This window comes from Kryptolebias marmoratus, linkage group LG6 (genome assembly GCF_001649575.2).
Source record: "Kryptolebias marmoratus isolate JLee-2015 linkage group LG6, ASM164957v2, whole genome shotgun sequence".
Taxonomy (NCBI): domain Eukaryota; kingdom Metazoa; phylum Chordata; class Actinopteri; order Cyprinodontiformes; family Rivulidae; genus Kryptolebias; species Kryptolebias marmoratus.
In genome coordinates this window covers 13770244-13791384 of record NC_051435.1, presented here as the reverse complement: position 1 = coordinate 13791384, position 21141 = coordinate 13770244, and the positions used below count along the sequence as shown (strand labels likewise).

Below are 21141 nucleotides of genomic sequence, written 5' to 3'. Positions count from 1 at the left end.
GAACTGCTAGGACCTTTTTGAGACTGAAGCCATTTTAGGATGACAGCAAAATACGCTGATCTTGGCCCCATACAGACTAGCTGTAAGCTCATCAGTCTGGTCAGACTGAAACCATTTCTCCAAACCGAGGTTGTTCAAAGAGCCATTTACAACAGGTAAGATATTAATTGTTAATAGCCTTTCCACAGAGCTTCACATCTTCACACTTAAAATGGTTAGGAGACTGAAGCACAAGCATGCTTTGAAAGTTGATACAAACCAACTGTAGTGCAAAAACCTTTGTGAGAACTGATTATTGCAATTCTTTGCAACTTATATTTAGGCATTAACTATATGTGAGTCTTGTCACAAACTCTTACATGCACACAAAACACACAGAACATTCTCCATTCAGGGAACAACTACAAACATCCCTTTCATTTGGGCTGCAGACAACAGAGCATTTACACATACCCCAAAAACTAGACAGAGTGACAAGAACGCCTTTTCCTGTCTGCACAAACAACTGGGGGATTGCAGTTGTTTGTGTGCGCATGTGTGTGTGTGTGTGTGTGTGTGTGTGTGTACATGTAACAGAGTGAAACTTTGTATGAGGTTGCGTCTGAAGGCTCTGCATTAATAATTCACCGCAACGGCTTTTTACCTTTAACATCCTCCACCCCCTCGTTGTAACTTTCCCCCACACTTCTGTTAAACCGCCTTTGTTTCATTCGTTCTTATTAGCTGGAGTCCATTTGCAACCATGTATGTGTGATCATGCGAAAACACGCATCAGTCTTCTCATGTGTTCAGAGAAGACGGTTATCGTGTTTTAAAATCAAAAATGCATATGCACTTTGTGTTCACAGATTCGAAAAAAAAAGGACAAAAGGGTGGAGGGTAGAAAATTATTTTGTTGTTTTACACGCAAATATATTTACAGGTGCGAACTCTGTCCATATCTCTAGAGGTCATGCCTTGTCTCTCCTTAGACTGAGAGGAGACTGATCAGGAATCATGCATCATGAATGAAGCTAATTTGAATAAGTTCACATAGTCCCTAAAAATGTAAATATAGTGCAATTGTTTGTCTGGGGCACACAGATATTGATACAAAGATTTTAATAATATTCAAATGACTTTATAACAGAAATAAGATTTTTTTTTAAAGAAATCCCTCCAAATATAAGGGAAAAACTTGATTGAAATATGTGCATCTCAAAAGATTCATTAAATTAATTAATGATCTTTATTTGTTTTTAATAATTTTCCACTTTTTTGTAAGTGTTGGTCACATGCACAGTGCTTATATATATATTTTAAAGTAGTCTTGATACATTTTTATGTGGATTAAAATCTTTTGATTCTATCTAAATACCAATATAACCAAAAGCTCTTTTTTTGTGTGGCTAATTGTTGTTTTTGCATAAGAAAAATGAAGTGGAGGCTAATAAAAGACAAATCTCTCCCAGAGGGGTTTTATTAAAGAAGCAGCCAAACTATTTAGCTACGTTAGCTTTTATTTGATTGTTAAACATATTGACTATATACAACAGGTAAGATGTTAATTGCTGATAAACTTTCAACAAAATTGCACTTCACGATCTTCTCAATATTTCACTGATAACATTCAAAAAGGTAACAGTAAAAGCATCCAATGTGAGCAGACAGTGCACTGTCTTGAAATGAAGAATGCCTTAAAAAAATCAGGTTGTCTGGCTCTGCATGTCATGAGAGGAAGCAGGTAAAAAAAGGACCCATCAATACTGACTCAGACCTTGGTCGCCTCGTTTCCTTCAGTGCAGTAGCAGTTCGCTAATCTGGCGACAACCAGTCTACCCACTCCCAACTCAGATCAGCTCCCAACTGTTCTGCTACATCACTGCTTCTCATATTTCAGGTTTCTCTTCAAGACCTGCTTGGAAACATATTACTCATAAATCACACTAAAAAAGAAAAAAAAATCATGTATTACTCATACAGTGTTGGTGCACTTAGAGCTTTCCTCCGCTTGCCTGTTTCCTGTCATCTTCTTGAAACAAGCCTCCTTACTTCTGATTACTCTCACTCCCTTCCTCTGTGTTTCGCCCACCATCAATCCTCTCCTCTCGTCCTGCCCCTCCACTTTCTTCCCCTGCATATTCCTGTCGCTTTTCTTTGCCTTGCGGTTCTCTGCATCTTTTCAGGCAGGATTTAAGCAGCTCTGTGGAACTTCAAAGTGCACATCGCTCCGCAGGCTGTTCAGAAAGGATGACAATGACATACCAAACCCTGCAGACCTTCAGCAGATCGCTCATCCCACCGCCCTTCTACTATAATCCCACAACCTCTCCTCTTTTTCACCTCTGGCTGTGCTGTTTTGATCTCCGAGTGCCCCATGTTTGTACAACCAGGCACAAGATCTTCTATTATTAACACTCATCTCCATCTCTGCTCACCGCAGTTGTCTTGTTCTTGCTACCTTTCTCTTCCTCCCTGCCTCAGTCTCCCTCACTCTGGCTTCCCCCTCCTGTGTCCCATCTCTCATGAAGCTGCCAGTCGCTTCCCACACAACCTTGCAGGACGCAGGAAGCATGTGTCCGACAAAAGACGGTGGTGAGTGACCACGAACGAGCTGTCCTCCATGCTCATCGGCCGAGCGTGGAAAGTAAGGGGAGCAAATGATTTCAACTATGCACACACACCACACACCCAACGCACACACAAAGCTGCAAAGCGGATTAAGCTAAGTGGAAAGTGGGGGTTAAACACTAATCCAATCATTCGTGGCCAGTGTCTTATTCTCTGTGGAAACAGCATCGAAACATGCCTGCACCTCTCATCATCACTCCTCTATGACACGTGATAATTACACACCTGGAAAGGTGTGTAATAAAATCGCTGCAGGGTGTAAGTAATATAGAGGATACTCTCTGCAGTGGAGAGACGACCTAATATGGAGGTTCAAACTATCCATCCACACAACTCACCTCTGTTTCAAAGGACACACACCCACCACAGTTTCCCATTAACTTTGTGGGCATTCGCATTAAAAGGATATTCCAGCGTTTCATGCAAACTCTATTATTCAAACCTTTGATTTGGCATCAGTGTCACATTACACCATTACTTTGGCAAAAAAGTTGTGAAATTTTGAGATTTAACTGTTGCCTGCACTGGAAGTGCTACAGCAAGCTGCTGCTGGTGGTGTTATTTATGCTTCCAGAACAACCAGCAATAACTAGGTAGGAAAAAACATTTGTGATGTACAATCGTGTGAAACTCTATAGAATATTGTTTGCATGGACCACTATAAAATTTATGAGAGTAAAGATGCCAGTAGTCCACTTTGGTCTTAGGTGTGTTCTGACTAGCCACTGACTAGTCATTAGATCCTTTGAAAAGGTGGTTTGTGAAAAGGTTGTGATTATTGTTAATCATTATTTCAGCTGTTGTAGATAGCTGTTTGAACAACCTTAGTTTGGTGAAAAAGAGTTTAATTCTGATCTGACTGACAAGCTAATGGCTAGTCTGAGTGAAACAGATTCCTGACATCTTAAAACAAGTCCAGTCTCAAAACTTTCAAAGCAGTTCATGTGAAAGCAATTTAATAAAACCTTTTTTAATGTAGTGAAACTTGCATTACATGTTCATTTACATAGAATTTTGTGACTGCAAACACAAATAGCTGCTGAAACAGTTAACTGTAGCACTTCCTGTGCAGCCTGAGGCAGTTCCATCAGAAATATTATTATAATATTTTCTGCCAGAGAGCTGTGTGAAATGAAACTGAGCATAACTAATGTGTAGATGGACACACTACTTCTTAAAAACACGCCTACGTGTAAACAGTCTGAATCAAACAATATCAATGGTCAGTGAGTTTAGTTTAGTTTAGTTTAGTTTATTCATTTCATTAAAAAACAACAAATTTTATATACATGGAGAAAAAAAAACACAAAAGAAAAAACAAGAAAAGAAAAAATAAAAATAAAAATAAAAATCCATATATGTATCTTAAAAAACTCAAATAATATGAAATGAAAGGCAGCAGAAGGAAGAAAAAAATCTGTGCATTGTTTGAGAACTACTAGGAGAAAAACTCAGTCTTCAAGGCTTATTAGCTTATTAGCATTAACATACAATTTGCAAAAATTAAAAAATTTGAGCCAGCAAAGCAGAACATGACAGCTACTGAATGTCAAGTTAAAGCATGACACATTTTTGTGATGTGGTTTGATTAACCTTATATAAAAGCAATATCTTCCCAATAATCACTTTTTAAAAACAATGAACTTTTAGAAAGAATTTGAACAGAAGAGATTTCTAACTGTATTTCACATTTTGTCATGAACCTATTGGGCCTATTATTTTGAATTCATGTCATAAATGATATTACATTTCATACACTAAATGCCACTTTCTAAGGCTCTCAAAGTCCTTTTTTCCTTTAATTCTGTTCTTTTGGGTGCAAATTGGTTCTGTGAAAACCTTTTCTGCTGCCTTATTTGAGTGTTACAGTGCTAAATTATTCACAAAAATCTTTTTTTTTTTTGATGATTAACTCATTCCTTATTTAGCCATAAATATTTGATAAGAGAAAGATTGTTTTATTGTGTGAAACCTTATTGAGTCTACAGTTTGCCACATGAGCAGGCTCTCAGAAAAGGAACTGCTTTGACTTCAATTACATTTTTAAAGCTATGATCAGTATCTGATTGTTTGAAATAACAGCAACAAGCCATAACCAAAAGCTATTAAAGAGAAAAATTGGCATTGAAATAAGTCTGTTTAATGAAATATAAATGAAAAATATGAACATATAGCTATATAAAAATGACAGAATCCATACCTGATTTGCCCCAAGAGAAATTCTAACTTGTGAACCAGATCTGTAGACTTGTGATAGCAAGGTACCAAAAGGCAGCATGGTGGGAGAAAAGAAAACAGCAGGAAGCCACCGGGAAGCAGACAGTTACCTCCAGCATCTCAAACATGACTAAAACGCACTGAACTAAGTGAATATATAAACAAGCGACCGACTTATATTCTGCACATCTGTACCGCAGAGAGAAATAACAAGAACGTCAGAGTTGTTCTCTCTGTACACCTCTCAGCGCTGGTAAAAAAATTTTTTTCCAAAACCACCCATCATCTTTCTCCCTTCAGGCCACCGAAAGCGTTTGACCCCGTTAACATCATTACCAGAAAAAGTCCTAAAGACATGGAAAGATTCTAGGATGAGAGGAGAGTGGAGAGATAAAGGCAAGAGGAGAGATTTTCCTGGAAGGGGAATGTTAACATTTAGAGACAACATGACCTAACAATACAAAATGTCTTTTTCCAAGCATTTTATTTCCCAAAAATCAGAATTGTCTTTTTGTAATCCCTCATGCACTTTATCCCTATTGACCTAACAAGTGATTTTGTGCTGCTAATGCACAAATGATGGAGAAATCAGCTTTCAGAGACTAAAAATGCTCATGTTATCTTTGAAGAGGAAAGTGAGCTTGTCATTTTTTTTTTGTACATGACAGCGAGTGATCATGCTCTAATGTAAGCCATGGGATGAATTGATGAGAATCCCCTCTGGTTTATTCCCGTAGCTCTTTCAGAGTGTTTTGGCTCCTTGAGGGGCTCTGGACAGCATCAAACATTACAATTCAGGCTGCATCCTCTCTCTGCTTTTCCAGTCCTCGTCCTTCCCGCAGTGATAATCATCATCTGCGTCAGAATGTAGAAATCATTGTAGCAGGGCTGTTATTAACAACCTCTGACCCTTTTACCAGCTTTAAGATCCTCAACAAATCCCATACAGCCTGCCTAATTTATTAAATATAATCTTTTAAATGCATTTCGCCCGAGCTGGTAAGAAAGCTAAATTATTTTGAAGGGTGTACACTAGCTGCTGAAAGCCATGCCAGCTGAGAAACAGGTGTGACGGTGAGTGTGACATGAAAAAAATACTGGTAAAAAGAGAGACTAAGTGTTGTTTTCCATTAGCGACCAGCAAGGCAGGCCGGCTGGTCACTCCAACAGCTGACAAACAGTTACAACAACTGCCCATTACACCCACGCAGCTCTAATCAGAACAACAGAGTACAAGATGTAGCTACAGGGACTGAGCATAGAACTTATCATAGCATGTGCCACTATTTCATCTCTGTTCATTTTAATGAAACATATGTGATGTCTGCTTTGTGTATGAAATTATTCTAAAACGAGAATAATTACATGGATGTACAAGTCCACTGAGGGAGCTTTTGTTTACAAGCAGAAGGACCCATCTTTGTGCTTTTCAAAAGCCTTGAAATGCAGGAAACAGAGCTAGAGGACCTAAAATGGATCACAAGTACTTGTAGAGTGCATCATTGTATGCTTCCTCCATATTGAGCTGAAGTGAGAGCTACATAGTGTCCACATTTACTCCAGTTGCTGCACTTGTACTTTTACAAACGAGGCACTTATTCTCTTTTTTTCCCTTGTTGCTGCTTCCAAGACAATGTGGTACATGTGCTGTAAAAACTACAGCCGGGCCGGCAGGTGGTTTAGCTTTGTTGTATGACTGAGATAAACAACCACCTCGGTGAAATACAACAGGAAATACAAAGAGGAATATGTCTAACACAACTTTATACTGCATGTTGAAAAGTCTTCAGGAAATTAGTGCTCAAACACAACAGCTGGGTTCACTGTAGTTCAAGCAAGTCAGTACGTCTGTCTTTTCCATGTTTCCTGTCAATGTGCTATACAAACCAAAGCTAGCCAGCTGCCTACAATGGCCTTAAACCTTTTTTTCCAGTGAACCTCAGCTCAATTACCTGCTTTTACTTTCCACTGTTTGTTTTATTTTGGCTAAACAATTCTGAGAACTACCTAAGTTTAAACAATCAACTAGGGCTTACAGTCATTAAACCTTTTCACAATGTTGCGCCACATTAGGGCTGCATGGTGGCGCAGCTGGTTAGCACAGTGACCTCACGGCAAAACTTTTTGGGTTCAAAACTTGGCTGTGACCTTACTGTGTTCTCCCAGTGGATTCATGGGCTTTCTCAAAGTGCTTCATTTTTTCCCCCCACAGTCCACAAACATGCATGTTAGTTTAATTGGCCCAACGTGTGAGTGTATTGGTCCATATTTTTTTGTTTCTATGTTGCTCTGTGATGGATTGGAGACTTGTTTAGAGTGTACTACACCTCTTGTCCAGCTCCCTGTGGCCCTGCACAGGATCAATAAGGTATAGAAAATAGATGGATATGACCTCAGAGATGGGTCCCTGCTGAAGCCAGGTCTTGCAATGATGTACTATACATTTACACAAAGGAAGCCAGTGTATGACAGCAGCATTGTTGGTTTGTTTGAAGCTCTGTCATACCACACTCCACTTCCCCCAACTCAGCTCTGTGACTACCTCCACTTCTATTTACCTGGTTAAATAAAGCCAACTCTTAACTCTTGGCAAATTATGCCGTTCGTTTGCTTAATTTAAAACTAACACGGTGGAACCATAATTTTATAGATGTTTTCACACATTTTCTAAAATGCTTTCAGCCTAGGACCAGTTGTTGGAAAAAAATCTGCCTTTTATATTCCTATGATGTCCAAGGCCCGTTCTTCGCTACAAGCATTTTTGAGACCATTTAACCTGTTAAATCAGGATCAGCTTCTATCAAGGCCCTCTGATTCGCTGTTCATACAACTAATGGGTTTACGAGGGAAAAAAATAGCTTAAAAATAATTATCCAATCAAGGTGTCGCACTATATATCCCTATTTGTCTTCTTCATATCTCAAAAACAATTACTTTTCACATAAACCAAAGATGCCAAAAAACAATACAAAAGCAATTAAAAAAACAACAACTTTGAGATATTCTCATAACACTCAAATTAACGCTGCTTTGTTTTGTTTCTCCTTCTGTTTTTTCAGTAATTTCCTCTCCTTTATGATTAAGTTCTGTTTTTTAACACTGTTTTCTGCACAAGAGGGTTATGTCCACTTGCACCTACATGCAAACCAGCTTGAGTTAAAGACAGCAGTTGGATCTTGTTGGTGAAACGTGTTCAAGAACTGTTTTGGGGGGTTTACTCAGATACAGCCAACAAGAAGAAAGAAATGGCTGTAAGGCTTCATATCACTGTTTGTTCTTTCGTGTGCAAGAACCTTCAGATCAATTCAAGCCCATTTTCACCATCTCTGCTTGGTTCTTTTTCTGCATTAAGAGTACCTACACTAAAACAGGAACTACTAAAAACAAACATTAAAAAGTTTCCAATAAATACATTTATCCTCCATCTCAGACACCAGACGATACAGTCTTAATAAACACAGACTACCATTTTAAAATGGAATATAATTCAATTCCTTTTTGATATTTTAACAACAGGTGGAAGTGGAGAGTTAAATTTGAGGTGGATATAAATACCCCTCTTTGAGGTGTAATAGGGTCTTAATTTTCGCAATCACTTTCAAAAGGGCCATTGATGAGAAGGAGTAAGTTCAGCCAATGACTGAAGCTCTCATTAATGATATAGCACTTAAAAGGACCTGCACTTATCAGACCTGCCGTAAAGCTTTTATATTTAATCTATGGTGGGAAAAAAAGGAGATTCCTCCAATTACTATAAGAGCAGAGCAGAGGATTGAGGCTCCAGCAGAGTGAAGTCAATACTAAAAGGCGACATAAAAAGAAAGAGAGACCACCAGTTGGTCAGAAGGAACAATCACTGAATCTATAACAGCGACCTCTCTTCAGCACACACCAGTCCTCATTTTCAGAAGTAAAAGCTCATTTGCACATCAGAATTATGGCGCATGATGTAAACAGAATACATATTAACACCCCCTCACACCCACCATCGCCTCCACAGATGATCCTCACAGTTGCTTTGCTCCAAAAATAAGTCTGGTAACTCTGTATTCAGAGCCATTCACACTTATTTCCCCAGTACAATGGAGATGTTACACTCGTATAGAAATTTGACATGTCGCTCAGATTTTCACACAATATGCAGATAATGCAAATATGGTGATTTTAAATATTTGTCAGCTGAGTCGAGTCTTTCAGAAAGCAGATCTACATCAAGCTGTAAGTCTCAATTTCTGTCACTCAAATCCAAGTCTCAAACATTCATCTGAAGTGGGACTCATGGGACTTTCCTCTGCTTTCACTATGCTAACTAGTTATGATTTAGGGCTCCCCTGGGCCACAACAGTCATGACCCCACCTGTGATTTTGCTCTTAACAGTTGGTGGAACCAGGACAGAAGCAGCGGGCAGGTTTCCGAAGCTAAATCACACCTCTGTCTTCATGGATTTCTGAATACTGGAGGTCTGAAAAGCCACTGCAAGTTAATGTCATAAAAGGGGCTTTGCCCTCTTAGCAGAAAGTTTGTTTTGTTTCTTGTTTTTTTTTTTTCAGTCTGGGCTGGCTGATATTTTCTGCTCTGATATTCTTGCGCTGGTAGCATTTTTTGATTGTGTCAACAGCACAGACCAGATCATATTCCATCCTTCCCTGCAGAACAGCTGCCTCTTCATCCTCCCCCCTACACCCTCAGCTGCTATGCCTTCCAGTTCAGCCACAATTTAAAAAAAAAAGCTTCAGAGTCACAAGCATTCCTCTGATCCATTTAAATAACATTAAGCACATAATTTTGATCAACGCTCATTAGTGTATTAAATGTATTCCTCCGGCTCATCTTCAAAACCACACAATTTACAGAATGTTATGTTGCTTTAATATTGTATTATTCAACATAAACATATGGTAGATGAAAATATCTGGACTGAATCTAACTTAAGTTTACTCTGAAACTCTGTTCCAGAGTAACAAGTTTGAGCAAGCTTATGTAGGACTTTTCTTAAGAATACTTGGATGCTATTTAACTTTAGAGCACTTCAGCAAAAAGTCAACAGGAAGAGTCTGTGCAGAGCTGAAACTCAGTTACTGCGCCACAGTCACATACGGCACAGCTAGAGAAACATCTTGACATATAAACGTAATTAAAATTGAAAAAGTGTGTGTCAAGACAGCTCCTTACGAACCACAGCGTGTATGAATAACTCAAAACAGAGAGACAAGGAGAAAATGTAGCTATAGGTAATAAAAATAGGTTTGAATGTAACTGAAAAGGTTGGACTGTTTCTAATCACTTTGTTTACTTTATAAATATTAGCTAACACAAGCACGTCTACTGGGAACTCTGCAATAACATACGTGTACACAAAATACAGGCTGTAATGAACAGAACCTGAGCAAAGATTGCCTACACAACACTGATGTGTTAGTATGTAAATCACTTTTTAAATCCACTTACAAAGGAAGAGTTATGATGGCCAGTCCAAGCAAGGCCAAGACCAAAGATGATCAATGAAAACAACTCAAATCTCAAAACATTTAAATTTGTTTCTTGTAACTGCTACTTTATAAACTTTTAATCCATCAGTTTTACATTTCAGGTTTATTACAGGAGAAATATTTGAATATTCCTTCTCAAAATGCTACACCTAGCTGCATCTGCTATTTTGAATTTGCAAACAACCAGATAATCCCATGTAAATTTCAGAGACTGATGGCAATATAAAAATGTTTATAAAGAACATTCACATGAATTGCTATAAAATTTCTGAAACTGAAATTATTTCAACACAGTAGGAGCGCACTTTGAGCTTGACGTCCTTCAGACTAGACAACTGGTCAAAATTAAACTCTATTACTTCAAATTGAGTTTATTAAAAGAGCTATCTACAACAGGTATGATATTATCTGTTCATAACCTTTCCACAGAACTCCGCTTCAAACGATCTGAACTATCATTTTCAGACCCGGAGGGAAACAAAGACTGGGGCCAGCAACAGAGAAAATCAGACTGGTTCTTTCATTTGACCCCATGTATCTGAAAAACATACACACACACACACACACACACTCACACATTTCCAGTACATTAGAGGCCTCCAGCTACACCCCGTACTTAGTCCATTAACGCTTTATGGACACCTGCTACCCTACTAACCTCGTCTCCCCAAGCCCCCTCAGCCATAACCACCATGACCCCCTCCTTCTGGACACACATCCCCCCACTGAGTCTAAATGACAAAACAGTCACAAATCAACAACCAGACAATGTCCACAGAAGGCAAAATAGAAAAGAATAAATCTCAGCAATCTATGTTTTAACATAAGCAGGAGTTAAAACGAAAGTGAGCATTTTTTTTTTGTTAAAGCCAAGTGGTACTACAATACCACACAGCTATCTTCAGTCATTATCCATCTTAAGCTCGTGTACAATTAAGCCTGACAGCTGCATCTACTTAATGTACAGTTGTTAGTTTTTTGCATGATTGGCAACTTGCTATCAGCCCCAGCGTTTGCACATAAAGCTACAGATTGGAAACGAAAGTAATTAAGTATTAATTAGTCTACTTCAAACAGATTTTTTTCCCGCTATTGTCATTTTGCCTCTTGGGCTGTCAAAGTCATGAGTGGGTAAATTCGTGCATTTATGAATAGGCAATTAGGATACACAACATCCACCTTTTTTGATTTTATTTTATTTGTAAAGCAAAAGAGAGGCACATTTGTGAAACATAATGGCAAAGTGAGCAGTGTGCTTATCACTGGGCAAAGGGAATATAATGTTAGAGATGTATGCAGACGCAGAGTTAGGTGTGCTCATGTATATGTCTGAATGTGAGCACCCAGTCGAGCGTTTGTCACTGCATGTGGATCAGCTAGTGGGGAGCGGTCGCCATAGTTACAGTGCCTGGTATGCATCCCTCCAGCGTGGGATCTGCTCGGGTGGAGGATCAAGCACGGAGCAGGGGAGCGTAGGGACAGCAGCTCAAAGTGCTGTGGGTGTTCGTGTGTCTGCGTGGAGGAGTAAAGTGGAGTCCTCTTTCCAGCCAGTCAACAAGGCTCTCGAGCAAAAGGGGAGGAGCGGACAAAATCCCAAGGGGAAAGGAAGAGTTGGGGGGGACTGCTTTAATCTCTTACCTTGGCAGAGATAGTGCTTGTAAAGAGTCAAAGATAAATGTGCCTGTTAAACACAAACCTTTAAGGTAGATGAAAGTATCTGGTTTGGCTCTCACATATAGTCAGTTTCTAATTAGTGCTCTTTGAAAGTGGGATGAGGTGGGCAGAGCATTGTTTCTAACAGAGTGGGGGAGGGAGGTCAGGGGTTATTCACTGAAGGAGGAGGCAGCTGGAGTGCTTTTATTAAAGCACAGAAGAGAGAAGAGGAAAGAGACCCACCATGCAAATCAGCCCGGAAAGAACAAACCGGTTTACGAGTGGCCAGAGGGTTTCTGCTTATCACAACACAAGAGATAAAATCTGGCCGTGAGGAGATGTGCCGGTTTGGTGGCGAGAGGAACCGATGGTTACCCAGACGTGCTGGAGTAGAGTCAAATCAGACACAAAGCAGCTGCTGCCTCTGCTCTTTATCCAGCTCCAGTCACTCCCCTGAATCACTGTGGCAGGCAGGAAGTCTCCCTCCAGAACTTTAGCTTCTCTTCAGTCAATCATCTCCCCATGTGAGGCAGAGAGGAGACCACTGTATGCACACAAGGACAAGCTGTGATTACTCAAACCTGACTTTAGTTTTTCCACTCATTGCTGCACCAGCAGTTTCGCTCTTCTGAAACCTAAACTGGAGGAAAAGTTGCTTACGAGCATTTTCTTTTTTCCCTCGAAGAGACTGAAGCCTGATAACAGAAGCATGTAGTAAAACTAGTAATTCTGTTAGTTTTTGTGCCATTCTGTGAAGTGTGAAATACAGGTCAGTTACTTCCCCTGTGGCTATTGGATGCTAACTAGCCTTTGCCTTTGGGTGCACCTGAAGCAAAAATTTCCACAAGCACAATCAAATCACACACTTCATCCAATTGTATTGATTCGCACTCGAATGGCTTGTAATTTCACTCTGAACCAACTTTAAAAAGAATTCACTAGAAACCTGGCACATATATTTGGAGGATAGTAGCTGAGTTGACAGCCTTGTTTTTGTCTTCCTTTTATTTTTGTTTTTTTTGGGCAGGGAGGGGGTGGGGGGGTGGCAGTTTGTCAGTTGAGCCAACACGGTTCTGGTATAAGAAAAAGAAATGGCACCAAAGGGATCTTGTCACGAGTATACACGAAGACACAGGTCCTGTGCTTATGTTGCAAACAAGCCTGTGTGCAGCAACAAAATACAGCAGGGATGGAAAATAACAAGAGGAGCAAACAGTGCAGCAATCAAATAGCTACAAAAGCTTGTATACCCCCTCCAAGACAGGGTGTATATAGAGTCTCTGATTCTGGTGACGACGACCTGCAAGAAATAATGAGTGACAAATCCTGGGATGGTCGCATGCTAAAAATGTCCAAACTATAAATAAAGAAAAATAGCAGAGGCAGACAGTGAGTTATTGCTTCCAGCTAAAGAGACTAGACGGGACTCTCCAGTGTCAGCTAAGGGTTAAAAACAAACAAAGCAGAGGTGATCAGTGAGAGGATACAGTGGCTTGAACACACAAGCTACTGTGTGTAATTTTTGGGTGGGGGCCCTCAGCTGTCATGCTTATGAAGCTGGGTGTGGTCAGGGTGTGGCATCTTTAACCTTCAAGCGATAGTTTGAATATTTTAAAATGGGGTTTTCTGGAAAGGTTTTAAACAATCCGTACCTTACAGTTTATTTCTGACCGGACTGACAAGCTGACGCCCAGACAGAACAGCTCTAAGACCAAAATGGACTGCTGCTGTCTTAAATCAATTCCAATCTCTAAAGATTCACAGCAGATCATTTATAAACTTTTACACCACTGCCAATGTTGAAATAACTGGTTGCTTACATAGAAGTTTGCAGCTATTTGCAAGTTTTTCAAGTTTTCAGTGCAGCCTGGAGCACTTCCAGCAGCAGCTTCCTAACATTTCTGCTGGAAGAACTATATCATGTCAAAGTGACAATGATGAAAAGGTTTCTAAAGTAGCATTTGCATGAACTGCTGTGCAAAATTTGAGACTGGAATTATTTCTAGCCAGCAGCAATCTACCTTGGTCTTGAGCTCACTTGGACTAGCCATTAGCCCATAAATCTGATCATAATGACCATATTTGCTCCAAACTGATATCATTCAAGAAGCTATCCACAACAGGTAAGATATTAACTGTGCAAAACCTATTCTCAGAAGCACGCTTCACAATATCTAAAATACGTCTCTAGGATGCCTGATTAAAAAATATTCACAAATAGCTAATACATATTTAAATATTTGCATCACATTAAATTAATTTTCAATGCCACATTTATTTTATCCACTGCACAGTTACAATTTCAGCAGCACCAATCTCTCTTTCCAAAGCCACCACTTCCCTGCAAAGATAATAAATTTATTCTGACAGTTTTCACAGTTGTAATTAAAAACATGTTTCGCATTAAGAAATGTTTACATTTAAAGGGTTTGTCAAATGAAAACAACAACTCTCCAAAACAGAAACACCCAGATATTTGTGACATTTGTCAAAGCGCAACATAAACAATTAAATTTTTCCGTGAGTGGCTGTGTCACCCCTTGTTATTCTGTAAAAGTGTTTAAGTACACACACACACACACACTAAACAATACACAGTAGTTGTGCCTAAACTGAAAATGAGCTTTTAACTACCTTCATGTTTTTTGATTACGCCAATTATGGAGCATTGGCTTTATGCTCTGTTGATAAGCTCAAACTTTGATAGTGTTACAACTACTCATAACTTTTCCCTTTTCAATCAATAGTGCCGTAATGAGACAAGATAAGAGGCTGCTGCTTAGTGTCTCTTCTGACTCCAAACCAGTAATCAAAAATAACATTTAAAAAATCCTTGCTGAAGACAAAAGCAAAGCAGCTCCCACGCAGGAGGATATTTTATGTCTTTGGCTAAAAGAATGTATGCTTTTTTGTTACTGCTGATCTTCTTTTTCCAAAGCCTTTTGTTTCAGCTTTTCTTACAGTGCAGACAGATTGAAAATACAATCTATTATTACACCCAGGGAAAAAAATGAGAAGCGTTGTTTGAAAGGAAAAAAAGAAAATGGGAGTAAAACTATACAGTTCAAGGTCTTAGAAAATGAGCAAAATTATTTAAAATCCTCACTCAAGTTGTATAAAATTACATCTGCCTTAGGCTATGTTCAATCCAAAAGTGATAAAATATGAACAAAAGAGAAATAATATCTAATGCCAGCTAACAAGTTAGCTTGAGTTGTAAAAGGTAAAAAAAGACTCAGGTTTCTAGTGATTTTAGTCACTTAGGAGTTGATTAATAAGTTTGGCCTGTTATAGGAATAATTTGGACTCCTGTTTGCCTCATATTGACCAATATGGAGACAATCACACAACAATACAAAAAAAAAAAACTACTGAGCTCAGTTATTAAGTACAATACAACCCATATTTGTTGTTAGATGATGATTGGAAAACTGGGCCTGAACATTTACTACTTTAATATCACCAAACATTGTGAACTGTCTAAACACATGAGGCTACATGTGTCAAATATCAATAAAAACCTGTTCAGATTACCTCATCCCATGATTCCACTGAGTGCGTTTTGTTTATCCATTCTTCAGCAGTATCACACCTGAAGGGCAGCATTCAGAATGTTTGAATGTAGGAGTCACATTCACCGGGTCAAACTTTCACATTTTCATGATAATTGGGCCACTCAGATCCACTCCCAAACCTCCTGCAAGTAATTTCCATGACCTGCTCTCTGATGTCTGACGGTCTTGTAACACATTTTTCATCTTATTTCTTCAAACTGTTAAACCTCAAGTTATTCATTTAGAAAATCTTGTTGATTTTTTTTTTTTTGGCCTGGTGCTATCATTTACATTAATGCAGATAAATGTTGTACAGTCAGGTGAATACAAAGAGAGGGTTTTCATGACCAGTTTTCTTTGTGCCACGAGAGCATCTGGGTTCTTACTTGGCTCTTGTACCATATGCAGCTTGAGGTAACTCCTGACCAAAATAAACCAGACAGAATAAAGTCAACTCCAGCAGTAACATAGATTTTTATGATGTGCTTTGCAGAACGTAGGGTCTAATAGGACAGACAGCTTACTGTGCAAACACTTTGCCTCAATCTATCCAGTTTACTTCACACCACTGCAGTCATCACAATAGTTGTGATCTGATGATAAGAACATTTTTCAAGGACTAAGATCTTTCTAGGAATCATTTACTCAACTTATTCTGTTTTGTGTAAAAAAAATAAGGACTAAACACAGCTCCAGTGAATAAAAAAAAGCAAACAGTTTTGCAAAAATGGCCTTGGTTGTACTTCAGGGATTAACCACAACCTTCAAATTGGGACCTCACAAAGCTAAATGTTTCTGATTAGGGAGGTATTCTCAGCATGTCATTTCTACCTGTCTGTTTCAGTGAACTCAGGTTTAATATCCTCATTAGTTCAACAGAATCTGTTGATTTTAAGTTGTATTGTAAGAACAGTTGCGTCTGAGCACACATTTAAACTCAGCCATTCATGCAGCTTCACATCCTGCAGTGATTGACTTAGCTTGAGAATGAATGAGGACAAATATTAGGTCATTCTGAAAAGAAAAATAATCTCTCTCTCTCTCTTTTTTTTACAGCAGTTATGTATTAATGCACATAGAGAAGCACTGACGACTCACTGAAATGTATAACATCAACAAAAATTGTAGTAATGCAGCAGAAACGCACTTTCTCGTTTACATACTTTGAAGAATGTCATCTGATAAGAGCAGCATCTGATCAGATGGTAATCGGGCACCCAGTTCAGAGTGTCAGAAAAAGAGTCACAAACCTTACCAATTTGCTTTATCTACTCTTTACATTAAACATGAGTTGAAATGCAGCAGAGCCAGGGCTGACTGGAAAAGTTTAAGGTCTGGATACTGTTGCTCGAAAAGCATCTATAGTGACGTGCAGATGTGCTCTTTAATGCACCTCTGCAGCGACTTGAACTTTCAGACCCTATTCAAACACCATTGGTTTTATATACAATACATGAGCCTGACTTGCTGAAAACTGATATATATATTTTGGTATACTGGTTATGGTTTTTTTCTTCCACAGCAACTGTGAGACCCCTCATGTGAAAAAGGCATCACTCACTTTCTTTACTTACACAGCTAACCCTCTCTCACTCAGGTTTATGCAAATCCATTTGAAACGTATCCAGAATTGCGCAAAAAAAGCCATGTGCTACAAGCTGGCAGAGTTAATCACAGCGTATATATAAAAATGGCACATTGTTACAAATGCAGGTGGCGAAATGTGTCAGACATAATCTTGGAAATTTCTGTCTGTATAGCAGGAAGCTGCTCTCAGACCAGCTGATAAACAGGACCAGTGGCAGCTCATCAGAACCCAGGCGACTGGTGGCTGCTTTCCTGCCAGCCAAATAAATAGAAAGCACTGAGGCATTTAACTGTTAAAGTAGCCTGCCACACATTTTAGACTTTCAATTTAGTTATATAAACTCAGACTTTAGGTTGGCTACCCATACCAAACAGACTCGCACACAAAAGACACACAGTTGCACCGCACTAAAAGCGCGACATCTCTCTCACTCTCTGTGGGGGAGAGAAAAGACATCCTGTTTGTAAAGCTAATAACCATTCGTTCCTTCAGGCGACTCCTTTTATATGCTTTATATCATATACTCTGGTGGCACAAATAAACAAACGCACGCGCACCCACTCGCACCTGGTTGCAAACTCAGCAGCATAAATAACCCCAAAATAAGATTTACCTGCCAAAACAAAAAAAATTGCAGGTGGCACCTCTGGGTTTAACAATGACTGATACTGTTTCCATCTAACACAGCTGTCAGCCACCTTCGTTGTATTCATTTTTTAACAAACTAATTCAAATGCAAACATGTGTGCTGCCTGGCACATGGCAGAAATAAAATCAGACAGCTGATCACACAAAGACAGGCTTGATTGCATCTCTCTTAGCACTGAAGCTTGTGCATACAGACTGTGTGATGGATAAACAATGGTATGATACTGCAAAGTACTGAGTATAATATCAGTGAAGCAAAACAAGAATTAGTCTAATTTTAGCTATTAAATGATTAAACGTTTTCAAGACTTCACGTTATGAAGCCCACGTGATGACTTGAAAAGGACAGTTCAGACCTTTTGAAGTGGGAATCTGTGGAAAGGTTATGAACTATCAATATCTTACCTGTTGTAGAAAGCTCTTTAAATGACCTCAGTTTGGAGAAATAGTTGGATTCTGACCGGATTGACAAGCTAATAGAAAGTCTGAGTGCAGCCAAAACCAAAGTGGGTCACTGTCGTCTTGAAATAACTCTGTTCTCAAAACTTTCACATCAGTTCATGCAAATGCTATTTAATGAACTTTTACATCACCATCATTTTACCTCTACAAGGTTAATCCATCAGAAATTTAATATTGCTGCCAGAAGTGCCCCACGCTGCATCACAAGTGTTATTTGCTCCTAAATTCATGGCAATTTAAAGATTTTAAAAAAGCCATTTGCACAAAGTGCTATGAGATGTTTGAAATTACTGTGGTTTTAAGATGGCAGCAATCTACTTTGATCTATTCTCTGCTCTGACTAGTCCTTAATGCATCAGCATCAATCTCTTTCTCTACAAACTGAGGCTCAAAGAGCTATTTAGAACAAGTAAAACACCGCGCTTTCAAAGATCTGCACTATTGCTTTAAAGTTGCAAGTTACAGCTGTTCTCAATGTTGAATCATTTGCAAATAAATGATGTAGGTGATACCAGCAGCTCTTAAACAGGAGGGGGAGGGAGGCGGCCCGAGACTCAGTTGTCGGGTTGATGGCATGAGATATAAACCATAGTGTGAAATAAACAGAATTATTGAGAGGAAAACAAATCAGTGGATTCGATTCTATCAGACTGATTAAATCCTTTGTTGAATACTTGTTTATTTCCCTCTGTTAGTATTTTTGATAACAGATAAACAAAATTATTGTATTAGGCATAGGTTGTTGGCCCTTGGAGTGGAACATGGTTTAAACAATGTGAGAGTAAACAATACAAAAAAAAAAACCATGGCAAGCTATTAAAGAAAAAGCTACTTGGTTAAAAATAAAGCATTTGTAGTTGCCAAGCCAGCTGACGTTAAGAGTTTGGATCTTGAGAAACCTTGTAACATCCGCATACATCTCATTTTAAACGAATCCATCTTCCTAACACATGGCATGTCTTTCACCACCTCAGACTGATTCTCACGGTTATGTAACGCAAAGAGGTCCTTTTCTTCCCCAGCTCTGGCTCTAGATTAGATCTCGAAAAGAAACAACACATTTGCAAGGATGAAACTTTTTACGCCTCCACCTCGCCCCGGTGAAAGTGACTTGCTAAAAGGTGACTTTAGGCGAGGCACAGACTGGTAATCCTCTCAGCTGAGTGGAGGGGGGGGGGGCTGCATCCACTTCCACCCCCACTCCTCTGTCTCCGCCATCCCATCCAGGAACATAGAAAAGCCATCTGGTGTTTGTTTGGGACAGCTCTGCATGCAAAATGTGTGTGTGTGTGTGTGTTTGTGTGTGAGTCAGGAGTCACTCCTGTGTGAGCGCTGTGTGTCATCTGGATGTGCCTGCTCCAACTTGTGTCTGCCTGAAATCCTGTAAATTACTGTGAAAGAGGCAAATGTCTGACATCTGAACACCTGAAGAGATCGCTGAACTACAGAGTGACTTCATCAGAGCATGTTGCTGGTGTGTGTTATCCATGTCAGTGGGTGTTCACAGTGCATTTCTATAGGTGGATCTGCTCCAGACAACAGTAGGTTGTGTATACGATCAGGTTCAATGATATGGAGTTAATGTAAGCCCTTATCTCATTAACCTACTTCACCACACACACACACACACACACACACACACACACACAGCTGTCCACGGGCATCTGTTATTATGGAACCGTAGATGTGCCCTGCTTCCACCTGACTCATGATGACTATTAGTTGCACTCCTAGCTACATCATGTCTCACACAGGTGCTGTAAAATCTTGCGCCATAAAGGGAAAATTTAAGAAGAGAAGCAATCTAAAACCTTGTTGTTGTTGTTCTTTTTTTTCCCTCCCCCTATCCCCAATCAGACTTACCAAGCAGCGCACAGGCAAGAAGTAGCGCACCGGTTGCCATTGTAGGCAATGTGTTGCTCCGCAGATCTCACTCCCCAATATCCTCCCTCTTCGCTGTAGACGAGGAGCAGAGATTTTATTGCAGCCAAGTCCTGAATGGGAAGGATGGAGACGGAGGGGAAGATGAGGCTGTTGTAGGGAGACTGACTAATATCCAGAGCCGGCGAGTCCGGCGCGGTTTTCCGGTGTGTGACTTTTTTTTTTTTTCTGATGATGATGATGCTTCCGCTCGCCTTCACCCTCACCTATCCTGCTTTTATCGATGACGATGTGTGCGTATGCTCGGCTCCAAGGCGACCCAGCCCACTCCTCCGCTCTTTACTACGCATCCGAGACTGCGGAGGAGGAGGAGGAGGCGGCGGAGGAGGAGGAGGCGACCCAACACGCAGCCTCCTCCTTAGAAAAAAATAAAATAAAGACTCAGGTCCGATGTGCGTAATATTTGAATCCCCGATCAGAGGCAAAAAGACGCAAAGCTACGCAGGGTCTGAGACGTAACGCAGTAAAAGGAGAAAAAAAAGGTGAATTTAAAAAGTCCTTGGTAATTTCCTTCCTCTTCACTGATTGGAAAGCAGCTCTGGCTTTTTCCACAGTAAATCCCGGAGACTCTAATCAATCTATGGCTCCGCAGAGTGGGGCGGGCGCTCCTGATGAAGGGGGAGGCTTTTATCAATTGGCAACAAGAAAAGAAAAGAAAAAAATTAATTAATTAAAAAACACTCAGATACACCTGATCCTCACTGTCCTATAATTTAATCATAAAACAAAGACTGCTCAGAGGAATCTGTGCGCGCAAACAAACCCGCTTCATTTTACTTCCGCCCGTAAACAAAAACCCAAATCGGCTCCAAGCACGCTCCCAGGAGGACTGCAGCCAGCCGTGTGTGCTCCCTGTCCCAAGGTTATTTCCTCGTTTTCCTGCCAGGCTGTGGACTTCGGCAGTTTGAAAACTTGCGTCGCCTGCTCCCGCCCCCCTCACATAGACCCCGCCCCCTCACAGAGACCCCGCCCCGCCCC

General features: G+C 39.9%; 1 protein-coding gene across 1 annotated transcript in view; it reads right to left on the bottom strand.

Annotated features, from left to right (window-relative positions):
* Positions 1-21055, bottom strand: part of igsf3 (immunoglobulin superfamily, member 3) — an 87279-nt gene extending 66224 nt beyond the window's left edge. The window contains exons 1-2 of the mRNA XM_017422729.3: positions 20370-21055; positions 20086-20216 (exon numbers count right to left, since the gene is read on the bottom strand). Of these exons, the coding sequence (XP_017278218.1) occupies positions 20086-20125 (40 nt within the window). The 5' untranslated portion in view covers positions 20126-20216; positions 20370-21055. The remainder of the gene's footprint in view (positions 1-20085; positions 20217-20369) is intronic.
* Positions 21056-21141: the final 86 nt, after the last annotated feature.